The sequence below is a fragment of the Melopsittacus undulatus genome, chromosome Z (genome assembly GCF_012275295.1).
Source record: "Melopsittacus undulatus isolate bMelUnd1 chromosome Z, bMelUnd1.mat.Z, whole genome shotgun sequence".
Classification (NCBI taxonomy): Eukaryota; Metazoa; Chordata; class Aves; order Psittaciformes; family Psittaculidae; genus Melopsittacus; species Melopsittacus undulatus.
This window is the reverse complement of record NC_047557.1, coordinates 12,683,916-12,696,682: the sequence shown is the minus strand read 5'-3', so window position 1 is coordinate 12,696,682 and position 12,767 is coordinate 12,683,916. Positions and strand designations below refer to the sequence as shown.

At 37.7% G+C, this 12,767-nt stretch overlaps 1 protein-coding gene across 1 annotated transcript in view; it reads left to right on the top strand.

Annotated features, from left to right (window-relative positions):
• The window catches only part of PRLR (prolactin receptor), a 151,122-nt gene that overhangs the window by 136,146 nt on the left and 2,209 nt on the right, over positions 1 to 12,767 (top strand). Inside the window, exons 10-18 of the mRNA XM_034072969.1 lie at positions 1,956 to 2,125; positions 2,827 to 2,993; positions 4,509 to 4,650; positions 6,268 to 6,400; positions 7,608 to 7,777; positions 9,152 to 9,321; positions 10,518 to 10,662; positions 11,489 to 11,588; positions 12,512 to 12,581. Of these exons, the coding sequence (XP_033928860.1) occupies positions 1,956 to 2,125; positions 2,827 to 2,993; positions 4,509 to 4,650; positions 6,268 to 6,400; positions 7,608 to 7,777; positions 9,152 to 9,321; positions 10,518 to 10,662; positions 11,489 to 11,588; positions 12,512 to 12,581 (1,267 nt within the window). The remainder of the gene's footprint in view (positions 1 to 1,955; positions 2,126 to 2,826; positions 2,994 to 4,508; positions 4,651 to 6,267; positions 6,401 to 7,607; positions 7,778 to 9,151; positions 9,322 to 10,517; positions 10,663 to 11,488; positions 11,589 to 12,511; positions 12,582 to 12,767) is intronic.

Genomic DNA, 12,767 nt, shown 5'->3' with positions numbered 1-12,767 from the left:
TTAATTTATAAAGGTGTTTTTATGAAACCCTGTTGAATCTCAGATAGCCAACAAGGGCTACATGAGATGAATGGCTTTCCCTTGTAAGAAGAAAACATGACCACTACCGATCCCAAACCTTCAGCCTGTCCCTACTGAAACTTATCTGGCCTAAAATCCCACTGGTCTAAAGACGTGCTGGGAAAGGTGTAGTTTATCCATCTTAATCAGGAGGCACACAGCTTTTAGTGGAATGGCATGCTTCTCTGAGGAGAGGACCATCAAGGCACCACGGGGCCGTGGGGGCTCCCCTGGGGCAGCAAGGCAAGACCTCCATCCCTGGGAACAGGGCAGGCTTGGGGGCAGCCCAGCCTTCAGCATCACACACCTCCCTGGTGCTAGGGCAGGCTGAGGCCAGGGTGCTCCAAGATGTCAGCCCATGGGTTGGGGCTGGCTTGAGGGGAAAGTTGAGAAGGACAAGGCTGCGGTGAGCTGGAGACAAGCCCTGCTGCAGCAGGCTAACATGGGGACCTGGGACCCAGGCAGTGTGTGAGAGCTGGTGGTGCCCTCAGGGTCCTGCCAAAGAGCTTGTCCAATGCTGTGCACAGCAAACCCCCATCTGGAGATATAGAGCATCTTTGCTTCCCCTTCTGGATTTGTAGCCAATCTCGTGGTTCCTGAAAAGGGAGTAAAATTAGATGTGACTATTGCATCCCAGAAGTTAATGTTCTGGTTAAATCTGTGACTCATTCATCTGCTTAAGAATAAAATGTGTATATGTTTAGCAGCTCTGCTTAACCTGTGCTTCCTTTATAATTGCCCTTTCTTCCTGAAAACAAGAGGTCTCTGAATAGGGCCCAGTAAGCAGGGAGGCTCAGAGATTCAGTATCTTTGGATAAATCCCATGAGGTTCAGAATAGATAAGGTAAAGCCTCAGACTTCCCTGCTTCAACTAAATAAATTCCAAATCATTTGGAATTTGGTAAATTCCGAATCATTTGGTATTGACAGGAAAGAGGAAGCTTTTAATGAAATTACCATACTCAATCTTGATCAAAACAGAAATTTTAATGAATATTTTAAGTCATGCTTATCACAGCACAGAACAGTCCTGCTTAGAGACAGATAGGAATGCTTATCCATTTTATTAAATCCACTGAACACCAGGCACTGCCAAACATACCGTGTGTGGGCCACAGTTGCCTTTCTTAGCTCATTGCTTCTCAGGTGCAGTCCCCTTATTGCCATCTTCTCTTTGTGAACAGGGACAAAACTGCTTAGAAACTAAGAGACCTTGTTATTAGTGGTCCATTGGGCATAACAATGTGCATTCTTGAACCATCTCAGCTGGTGCTGTGGTTTCAAGCAGTTCTTCCCACCTGGGATAGGCTCTGAGTACATCACCCATTTCAGCTTTAACTGAGCACGAAACAATCCCTCTCCTAAAAAAGCCAAAGACCCATATAAAAGTAATATGTAAGCAGTCATGAATTAATTAGATATTTTTTATTGAGACAGTTGTGATGATGATCATGTTAAAAAGCAGATAAATTAACATCTTGCAGAAAACCAAACTAATAAAAAACTTGTCTGCCATAGATCCCATTAAAGTTACTTTCCAGGGGAAATACGTGAAGAAGGTATTTAGCAGCTTTTCTTCTTTAGTCAAAATGAATGTGTTTAATTTGCCTTTTAACTTTCTTTTACACATTTTTAAAATTGCTTTGTACTGTCTCTGGAAATTTCTTTCTCCGTTCTTTTGTTGACATATTCCTCATCCTGAACAACTGCAGTAAAAATAGTAATGAAATATTATGGTAATAGCATTTGACACTCGCCAAAATGTTTCCCAGAGGTGGAATCATATTCAAGTTTAAACATTTCAAATTTCTGTGCTGAACATAGGCCATTACAAGAATATTATCTGGTTTGCTTAATTTCCTAAACTTCTAACTTTTTAAATAATTTTATTTCAGTGAAGAAAAAATCTATGAATGTCCAGACTATGAAACATCAGGTCCCAATTCCTGCTACTTTGACAGAAACCACACTAATGCCTGGACAACATATAATATCACTGTAACAGCAATAAATGAGATTGGAAGTAACAGCTCAGACCCCCAGTACGTGGATGTGGCTTCCATAGGTAAAGAGAAGAATGAAATTAAAAACAAACTAACTGGAGATATATGTGGCTTTTAATCCAAGAGCAAGTAGTGATGAGAGATTTTTTCCTCATCATGTGAAACTTGCTGTGGAGAACAGCTTATATACAGATAATTAGAAATATGCATTTTTAATTTATGTGAAAACTGCATTCTACTTATGAATTAAGTAACTACATATTTTATTGTCATTTTAATTATGGCTAGAAAAATTTCTCCAGTGTTTATTCCAGATGTAAATATCTTTCTGGCTGCTAGCTGCAGTCTTGGGAGGGTAAAAATACCTGCTTAAGCATTTTGCCATCTTTTTGTAGTATTTCATATTCCTGCTCTGTTCTGCTATCTGCATACACATAATCTACATATTGTAATTATAAATATAGTCAAGTCTTTTTAGCTAAGAAAAATCTGGTATTTTAATACTGCGGGAATGGCCTGATAAAATGACAATTTGTATTTCCTTAGTCTGGCAAAGTCAGGGTCTGAGACTTGCTTATACTGTGGTAAATCAGTAGCCACTTAAACATTATTAGAGAGAAAGGAAAAAAAAGATATTGTACTGTTATCTTAAGAAGTGCTGAATGATCTGGAATTAATGTGATTAAATACAAAGCTGTAAAGGAGGTGCCTTTTTTCCTGAGAGAAAATTAAATCATTAATGGCAAACTTTTCATTTATACAGTTCAGCCAGATGCTCCTGTGAACCTCACTCTAGAAACAAAAACATCTGCCAGCATTACCAACCTTTGGGCAAAATGGTCTCCACCTCCAATAGCTGATGTCAGATCTAATTCACATGTGTATCACTATGAGCTACGGCTAAAAACTGAAGGAATGGAAGAATGGGAGGTAATGGGAAAATATATTTATTGTGTAAATGTTCTTTTGGTGAGTTGTCTTGTCTGAATTTCACTGGTATTATAAAAAAAATAGTTTCTGTAAAGATAGAAAAACTACTGTAACCAAATCTGACTCAAGAAAAAAAAAACTGTAGTAGTTTGTAGACAAAGGATTTGTACAATTTTCCTACTGTTGTATGTTATAAAAGCCTCTGTAGTCCACCAATACAATATTTATTTGTAATTTTCAGCAATATGTCTGTTCCCAAGCATCAAAGTAAGAGACTGTTCAGTTCATATAGTTTAAACCAAATCAGGATCAAAGCAGTTTATTGATTCATTAAGATGTAATTAACAAGCAATCATTTCACTCTGCAGTCAAGGTCAGTATTAGCAATAGAACAGACTAATCACAATACCAGGCACTTGAAAGCATTAATAGACACCTACAAATTTATAAACACATTTCTAAACTAGTCCTAGAAGTATCCTAAATGCAGAAATTCCCCTCTCCCAGGGCTGGTTACAAGCACACCCCACCTCCTGTGAGTACAAACCCCCTTTAGGTACAACTGCTTCTGGAGGGGACATAGATGCTTTAACTTAACATGAACCTGCATCCGTTCTACCAAGACACACATCAGTGACAAAGAGCCCGCAGTTGTGGGTTCCTTCCTGCTGCAGCCTGTGCTGTCTGGAGTGCAGCTATACTCACAGCATCAGAGAGGGAGCTGCTCTGGCTGGCCCTGGCAGATGCTAACTGAGCATCTTCCAATCGCATCAAGCTGAACTTCAACCACTGATAAAGACTTCAATTTCCTCTCCCTTAAAACTTTCATGCTTCTTTAATACTGCTTTTCAGGCTGACCCTTTTTTTTTCTGAAGTTTCTCAGTTATTCACTAAGTACTACTTAATTGTTCTGAGGGTCATCATCATCTTCCTCTCAAACATGATCAGGATGGGAGCAGAAAGTTTGTGGTGTCTTACTCACACAAACTGTTTCCACTGATGTTCCCAGTTGTTACTGTCTTGCTGAGAGTGGGCCATAGTACTCCACAGGTCAGATGCCAGGATGAAATACCATTCTTAAGATCATAGTCAAGTGGACTCAGTGCTACCTAAACAGTTGATGCCTTAATGATAGAGAAAGCTCTGTTTTGAAAGACTTCTGAAGACAGTCAAAGGGCCTGAGGAAGGCACTTAATAATAACTGGCCACTGAGAAGTACTACACAGAGGGCTTGTCTGTGAGTTGGACTACCTATAGTGTTTCTTGCACTGTGGATCTGAGGGAGTACTAACTTACAGGAAGTCTATACGTAAATATGTTCTTGAGTGTCAGAATCTCAGTGTCACTGAAGTGAGATTTTCTGTTAAATCACTACCTTTGCTTCTTTGAAATCTGCATCTGAATACCCAACTGAAACCTTTGCCTTTCTGAAGTCAGTGACATAAGCTCCTTTATGGCTTATTTATTAAAATGGATGAATTATTTATTGTTTTTCCTGTCCATTTTCTTTTCCAGACAATATCTGTGGGAGTGCAGACACAGTACAAAGTGATTAGGGTACAACCTGGGGTGAAGTATGTTGTTCAGGTCCGTTGCATGTTAGACCTTGGAAAATGGAGTGAGTGGAGCTCTGAAAGACACATTCAGATCTCCAGAGGTGAGCAGATGATTGCTGTTCTGTTAATTGTTTTTAAATTCTAGCTTGTTCAGTGCTGTGAAAGGTGCATAAATGGCAGCCCTGAAAACCTGGTTCCTCACAGATACTTCACAGTGCTGAGGGAACATCTTAGTGCATCTTACACATAATTCATGCATAACCATATTTTAGTCTTGTTGATCCACTCAGGATCCTCTGCTCAAACTGGCTATGACAAACAAGCTAGGATTTACTAGAAAGTAATTTCTGATACAAGTGTGCCTAAATAATCTATTTGTTCCTCTCCCTTTATTACAAAAATCATGTTGATTTAATCTGCCACTGTAGATACCAGGTAATGGTACTTGTGTAGGAATCACAGAATCACAGAATCCCAAGGGTTGGAAGGGACCTCAAAAGATCATCTAGTCCAACCCCCCTGCAAGAGCAGGGTAACCTAGAGTACATCACACAGGAACTTGTCCAGGTGGGCCTTGAATATCTCCAGCGTAGGAGACTCCACAACCCTTCATTTGTTCATTAGTAACGGAAATGAAAGCACTGCTGTGACTAATAGAGTGTAACATTTGCAGCTACTATCACATGGAAATAACTATCTGTGTTTTGTGGGTTTGAGTGGACACATTAAATATGCATGACATCCTGTCTTGTGAGACACTTTAGCCAAATCTTCTGCCACTGGTTGTATTATTCATTATTTGACATGGAGATTGCTGAAGTACTGTTAATAAAAAAATACTTCTTAAATGTCCCATTTTCAGATCTGGGAATTTAGAGCTTAGAGAATTAGAAATTTGGAAAATCAATGTCCCCACTCTACATAGTGGAAGATATGTATTATTGATGTAATAGGACCATATTTTGCCACAAATACAAAACTGCAAAAGTTTCAATCCCACGTTTTGACTGGCATCCTATTCAAAATCTAAACATTTTCCTCTGCCCTACTCAAAGTGCTTTGCTTGATTATATAAAAACATTATCAGGAATCCAAATAATTATAAATTGCTTGGCAGCAGTCAGGCTGAGTACTGAGCATAATGTCACTTTACAAGGAAATATCAGAGCTGCTTTTTTGTATCTATCTTTGAAGTCAGCTCCACATAGGTACTTCAAAAGGAAATTACTGGAAAGGACATAAACAAATGGGCAAACACTTTTTTTTCTTTTTTTCCTGTAAAACCCAAAACAAATGACAGCATATTTTTTAAACAATCAGAAGCATCTTAAAACACAATTTTTAAAGAAAAAATGGTTTCTGTTGAAAACAGATTGAATAGTAGAATGTATTTTAAACCATTTATAGAACATGATGTAACAGTAACTGAGCAGCTCTTATCAGATAGGGCGGGGAAGAGGTAAATCCAGGGAACCAAAATATGACTTCTCAGCACAGCTACAGTGAGAAAGGATTCTGAATCCAGGTCAAAGTAGCAGGCTGCTGCCCTAACCACTGAACCGTTCTTCCTTTCCTACGCTGATATGAAGCAAAAGTTTTCTTTCCCTGTAGAAAAAAAAAAGTATTTTGCTGTGCTCTGCTTGACATTGCTTTGTAAGTTCAGAGCTGACACAATGCATTAATCTTACTAAACAGTTCATTTCTTTATGTTTTAACAGGACAGTCACCTCCTGAAAAACCTACAATAATAAAATGCCGTTCTCCAGAAAAGGAAACATTTACTTGTTGGTGGAAACCTGCTTCAAATGGAGGATATCCTATTACCCACACTTTGCTTTACAGCAAGGAAGGGTAATAAGCTATGTGCAACTATTCAGTATTTTATTGGAAGGTCCTGGAAAACTAATCCAGATCAGTTTTGCTTTTAGGAGATGTCATTTTCCATAGGACATGGTTTTGTCCAAGTGATATATTCTGGAATAGCACAAAGGTTGAAATAAGGTCTCTCTATAATGCTAGGTTTTTCGGATTTCAGTGAATTCTTCTGCCTCAAAAGACAGACTGCCTTGAAAGGTGCCATGGTACCAGCAACAGCATCATAGCATGCGCACTCCTGTTAGCCACACAGCCCCCGAAGTAAAACTTTCCAAAATGATCAGATACTAGGATTTTCATCTTCTGATAATGTCTATTTTGCACAAGTATTCATAGGTCATGAATGCCTCTTGTTTTTTTCTGCTGTAATCATGGTCCTGGAACTTAGATCAAGTGCTAAACACTTTAAAGGAGTAGTCAATATTTTGTTTGGGTCCTGTGAACTATTTTTAGTTCACCCAGCACTGCTCACCCTTACACTACCCCAACTAGATGCTAAACTCTGTACATGTTAGCTGAAAGCCAGGTCTTAGTGCAAAACAGCTACTGGTTCAGCCAGCAAGGGCAACCTGTGAGGTCCACATCCACAACTTTCTCTTTTGTTACTGTGCCTCTTAGAGGAGCCTGAAAACAAGTACTACACACTCCACTTTCTCTCCTATCCCTGCTCCCTTTGGGAAACTTGGCAATGAATTTGGAGGACAGGTACAAAGTAGATGTTTTTGAGGAACAGGTGATGAAAGACCAAAATAGATTCTGACAGCATATTAAAATGCAAAACTCACATAAGTGTGAAATGTACATTGGAAATACTATTTTTTTTTAATAGATGGGTTAAAAGACTTCACAATCACTTCTGCTGGCTGTCTGAAAATTTTAAGGTCTATGCAAAGGGTAATGGCATTCAGAAAAGTAAGAGCTGCACTCTATTAGCCCACTGCTGCATCTGTAACAGCCTAAATCCTTCAAGTTTTGTAGTCTTTATTTTGGGGGCAAAATGCTTACTACAGTCTCTGGAATTGTCCAAAGACTCTTTAGTTTGAAAACAGTTTTCCAATTTTTTTATATTGCCAGGCATGAAAAACCTGACCCAGCCCTAAATAATGCTGAACTACTAGTAATCAATCAGGTGTTACAGTCTCTGTAATCACACAGTCTAATCACTGTGATTCTTTCATTTCAGAGAAGAACAAGTTTATGAATGTCCAGACTACAGAACCGCAGGCCCCAATTCATGCTATTTTGATAGAAAGCACACCTCTTTCTGGACCATATACAATATTACTGTGAAAGCAACAAATGAAATGGGAAGTAACGTCTCTGATCCTCATTATGTGGATGTGACTTACATAGGTAACAGATAAAAAGCATTCCTGTGGAACCAAATAATTCATGAATATGTGTTTTAATTCAAGAATTTTAATTCCATCTTTTCTCATGTATAGTGTTATATCCAACTTAAAAACTTGTGAGAACAAATAAGATCTTGTCTTGCTTACTGAGAAAAAGGATCAGCCACCAGTGAAAACAGAATATACAAAGACTACCAATATTCCACCCAAACTATAAACAACACCAAAGCCACAAAAGAAATACCTAAACTTAACAATCACCCACACCCCACGAAGTATGGTGTAATAATGAATTAATATTAATCCCTTTTCTGTTTTATTTTCAAAGTAAACCTAAAAATTCTAAAAGCTTTAAAAACGCATCCAGATAACAATTTATTGTTTTTCTATCTTTCAGTCAAGCCTTAAGAAACATCATCCAGCTAAAATCTTCTTCCACTTTGCCAGTGACTGAAACCAAATTGAGCTTTTAACTAATAACAGTTACATATGATTTGCCTAAAAGTAGTTTCCAGACCCAAGAGAAGCTGAATTAGTGTTTTTTATAGCAGTGTACTGATAATCTCTTTTCTCAGACTTTTTCCACATAGTGACTGTGGACAAGGATTTAGGTATTTTTCTAAAGGAATGGAACATTATCATTAATAAATATTTTGTTATAAAGGATCTGGCTTCCAGGAGTCTGGCAGCTAGAGCAAAGGCTTTATATTTTACCTCTACGCCATGATTACTTGATGAAGCTTTGTGTATGTGATAAAATACATGCACAATATGCACAAGCTTAACCTCTGAACTGAGGAATTTGCAAGCCTGACTGTAGAAAAAACCTGCATTCCATTTTGGATTATTTTTGAAATATAGACAGGGGTTTAATATTACTGGTTTTATATTTAAATATCCTTACATATGCATATAGGCATCATGTTGTTGTGTTTTCTGAATGTAAAAGATGGGGTGTGGTACAGGTTTCATCAGCTACATCTGTGTTTTCAGCATTCCTAAATATATATGCCAACTTTGATACAATTATGGGAAAACACAGCTTTCATAACACACCACTGAAGAGGTTAACTTTGAAACAGTCGTGTGGAAAAGCAACAATAAATGTAATGTAAGAAAAAATTATTTCAGGTGATAAATGATTATGGCAAATCTCAACATGAACTCAACATATGAAATCTTCTTTGGTTTTTAAGTTATATTTATAAAACCATGCTTACTTTATCAGGAAACTCTTGATCCCTGTATTCCAGCACCATTTCTAAATGACTAGGTATAACAGAAGTGGCAACTCACCACTCACACCATTTTATATTCCTACTATGCAAGGAAAAAATAATTTAGACTCTTACTGACAGTTCTTTTATATTAACAGTACAACCAGATCCTCCTGTGAATATAACTTTGGAATTAAAAAAGTCAGTAAATAGAAAACCATATCTAATCTTGACATGGTCTCCACCCCCACTGGCTGATGTCAGATCTGGATGGCTTACCCTTGAATATGAGTTGCGACTAAAGCTGCAAGAAGGAGAGGAATGGGAGGTGAGGATGTAGCAAGTTTTCACAAGATGGTGTCTTCTGGTCAATTAGATTTTGTCAGCCAGGTCACACACCTGAATGTAATGAAGCAGTCACAGTGAATAATTCATCATTTTTCAAAAGTGCTTGTGTGTAATCTGCAATTACCTAATGAGATAATTGGTATCTCAGATGCTGTTCTGTGACAGCAGATGACAAAATATTTATTTTTAATTGTGGCCATTATATATTAAGTGTATTGGCATTACAGTTTGTTTGTTCTCATTTAGCCAGGATTCTTTTTGATAACTTGTTCTTACCTACATTGTGTACTTCTTGGGTAACAGAAAGCTCACTGACATTATGTAAAATCATATAAAACTTGAACAGGGGAAGTTTAGATTGGATATAAGGAAGAAATTCTTTACTGTCAGGGTGATGAGGCACTGGAATGGGCTGTCCGGGGAGGTTGTGAATGCTCCATCCTTGACGGTGTTCAAGGCCAGGTTGGATGAAACTTTGGGTGACATGGTTTAGTGTGAGGTGTCCCTGCCCATGGCAGGGGGTTGGAACTAGATGACTGTAAGGTTCTTTCCAACCCTAACTATTTTATGATTCTATATAAATTTGTACAAATGATTGTTGTCATGGCCACATAATAATTGTATACTGCCAGGATGTGCAACTCATGCAGCTGGGCAGCAAACTAAATACTACAGCTATTTATATTTGGCTGCATCCCCTTCTTATCTGCTGCAGTACTTTCCAGACATCTCTGTATCTCCTCCTTCCTGCCACTGAACTTCCCACCCCCTTGCCATTGAAGAACCACTTTTTAACATCCTGTGCAGTACCACCAACTCCACATTCCTTCTTTTCTATTTTCTTCCCAATCTCTGTTCCCTGCCACTTACCACTATAGTTCCCACCTTTACCACAGTTCCTCCCTATTTGCCCTATTCTCATGATGTGTTTTTGTAGTACTTTAATTTGCACAGTATACCAGAGGCAGATCTCATTCCCACTGAATTGTTAGAAAGCTGAACTACAGAAATAAAATAAATGTACCATTAGTCTATGCCTCCATGACAGTTACTAGGAAGCTATGCTGATTTGTTCTATATTCCCAACTTCATTATGAAGATTTAAACCCAGCTCTGATTTTCACAGAAAAATGTCTCAATTTTATATGCATTTTATGATTTTTATTTAATTTCCAGACTGTTTTTGTTGGACAGCAAACACAGTATAAAATGTTTAGTTTAAATACTGGGAAGACATACATTATACAGATTCATTGCAAACCCGATCACCATGGATCATGGAGTGAATGGAGCCCAGAAAAGTATATTCAAATCCCAACTGGTGAGTGGCCAGGCATCCCTTCAGTAATTGCTGTTACATGGAAGTTCACGTAATACCTCTGTTAGCTGTTTGTGGCACCTGTGCAGATTGACATCCCATAGTTTGCCTAGGACAGGTAAGACCATTGCTAAGTAACTGAATTCTCAGTGTCCCTGCACCTTACCCTGTCAGCTTTTCCCTTTGTTACCTTTTGGAGTTAAGAAGTTAAGTCAATTCCTTTACCTATTTAAACAATGTCTTTCCTATTTATTGCTTCATTTGTTCTCATGATGGTAGTTTTTAATCAAAAGAATACCAGTAACTGCATTAAAACTGGTACACAGACAACAAAGAGTGACTGCCTTCAGACAGTAACAGCTTTTAATTACTTTTTGTCTGGAATGAAATTGGAATAAATACCTAAATGTAAAAAGTGCTATATTACCATAGAAATCCTTAAAAATATCTAGTCCTAGATAATTTAACCCACCTTTTAATTAATTGTGTGGTATGTATTTGATAATTAAATGACTACAGTATTGGAGTAATTGGATTTGAACCCAGTTGCTATAACTGGCTGTGACAAAATTTCCCTCTTCGTGTGTTTTTGTATCATTTTTCCAAGAGAGTTTATTTCCTGCACAGTGCTATTAATAAAAAGCACAGTCATTATCAGACACTAGAATGATTGTTGAGATCCACCTGTGCTAGTAAAGGTCTCTAGATTCAATACTACATTTGGCAGTTTGGACCAATTTTTAAAATAAAAGTAATATGAGACTTTTTTTGCATGCTGACTATGCATACAGCAGATGTGCATCTTTAAATAATTCTGTTTGTTTCTTAGAATACAGAGTAAAAGATATGGTTGTGTGGATCGTCGTTGGTGTCTTGTCATCTCTTATATGTTTAATCATGAGCTGGATAATGATTTTAAAAGGGTACAGGTAAGTCACCAATTTCACAATTGCATGGAGTTGAAAATCTCAGCAACCTTTTCAAAAATTCAGTCTAACTTCTGATTCAATTTTCTATAGGTTTTGTGTTCTCTTATAACCAATAGGTTACAGGTATTTGACATTAAATTTGCAGCTGATAACAAGGTATTTCTGTTCTTACGGGAAAGCTGGCTAAATTCTCAGTTGATAAATACATGTCCCTGTTAGATCTGACCATCTTGGATAGCCATGTCAGTATTCAGCAAAAACAATCTGGAGTATCCCTGTCTCTGTAGAAGACACACCTTTTGGTTTTGACCTGATTTTCTAAAGAAAACAAAGGTTATATAATCTTTCTGCTCACCTGTTTGGCAGTTCCCAAATAATTTCTTAGAACACAAAGTTCAATCAGCTCTGAAATCAGAGAAAGATGTCATAAATTATCACTTTTTTTACAAGTCTTGCAAAACTACTGGCTGAGTAAAAGAGATAAAAGCATTGATGGAAAACCCAGCAGAAGTCATTCATCATAAATCCTATATAGCAGTAGTGAGTTGACAAGTATGTACACCCAGGCCCACTAGTCCTCCTGAGCTATGCCCCAGATAGCTGTTTCTTGGCCAGTTTTGAAGCTTCAGTGACATTAGAGAAGTGGAGATTAAGGGACAAAGAACAGCAAAAAAAGACATTAGCAGTGTTATTTTTGCAGTTGAATAACTTTTGTACTTTTTCTTATAAATACATCTAAGTGTAAGTTGTGAACTGTAACTGCATCTCTACATTACCTGGCTTGAGAGGTAGACAGGAAATGGAGGTCCAACAGGGAGACATCAGATATGGGAGAAGTGTTTAAAATGTCAAACATAAAAAGAACGAATAGGAGAACAAAGACAGAGCCTATACTTACACCTTGTGTGTTTGTTTTTTTTTAGAATGGTAGCTTTTATCCTACCTCCAGTTCCAGGACCAAAGATAACAGGCATAGATAAACATCTCTTACAGGTGAGTATCACTAATAGCAGCAAAAGAATTCACCATTACTTTCCTAAAGTATGTGTTTGCAAGCACAATTGCCATAACAAAGTATAAAACAGCTTCAGTTGATTTGGTCAATGTTAAAAATAAACAACATTTTCTGACTGGTTGTGGAGAGAGTATGGGTGAGAGAGTCTTGCCCGGCACTAGTAG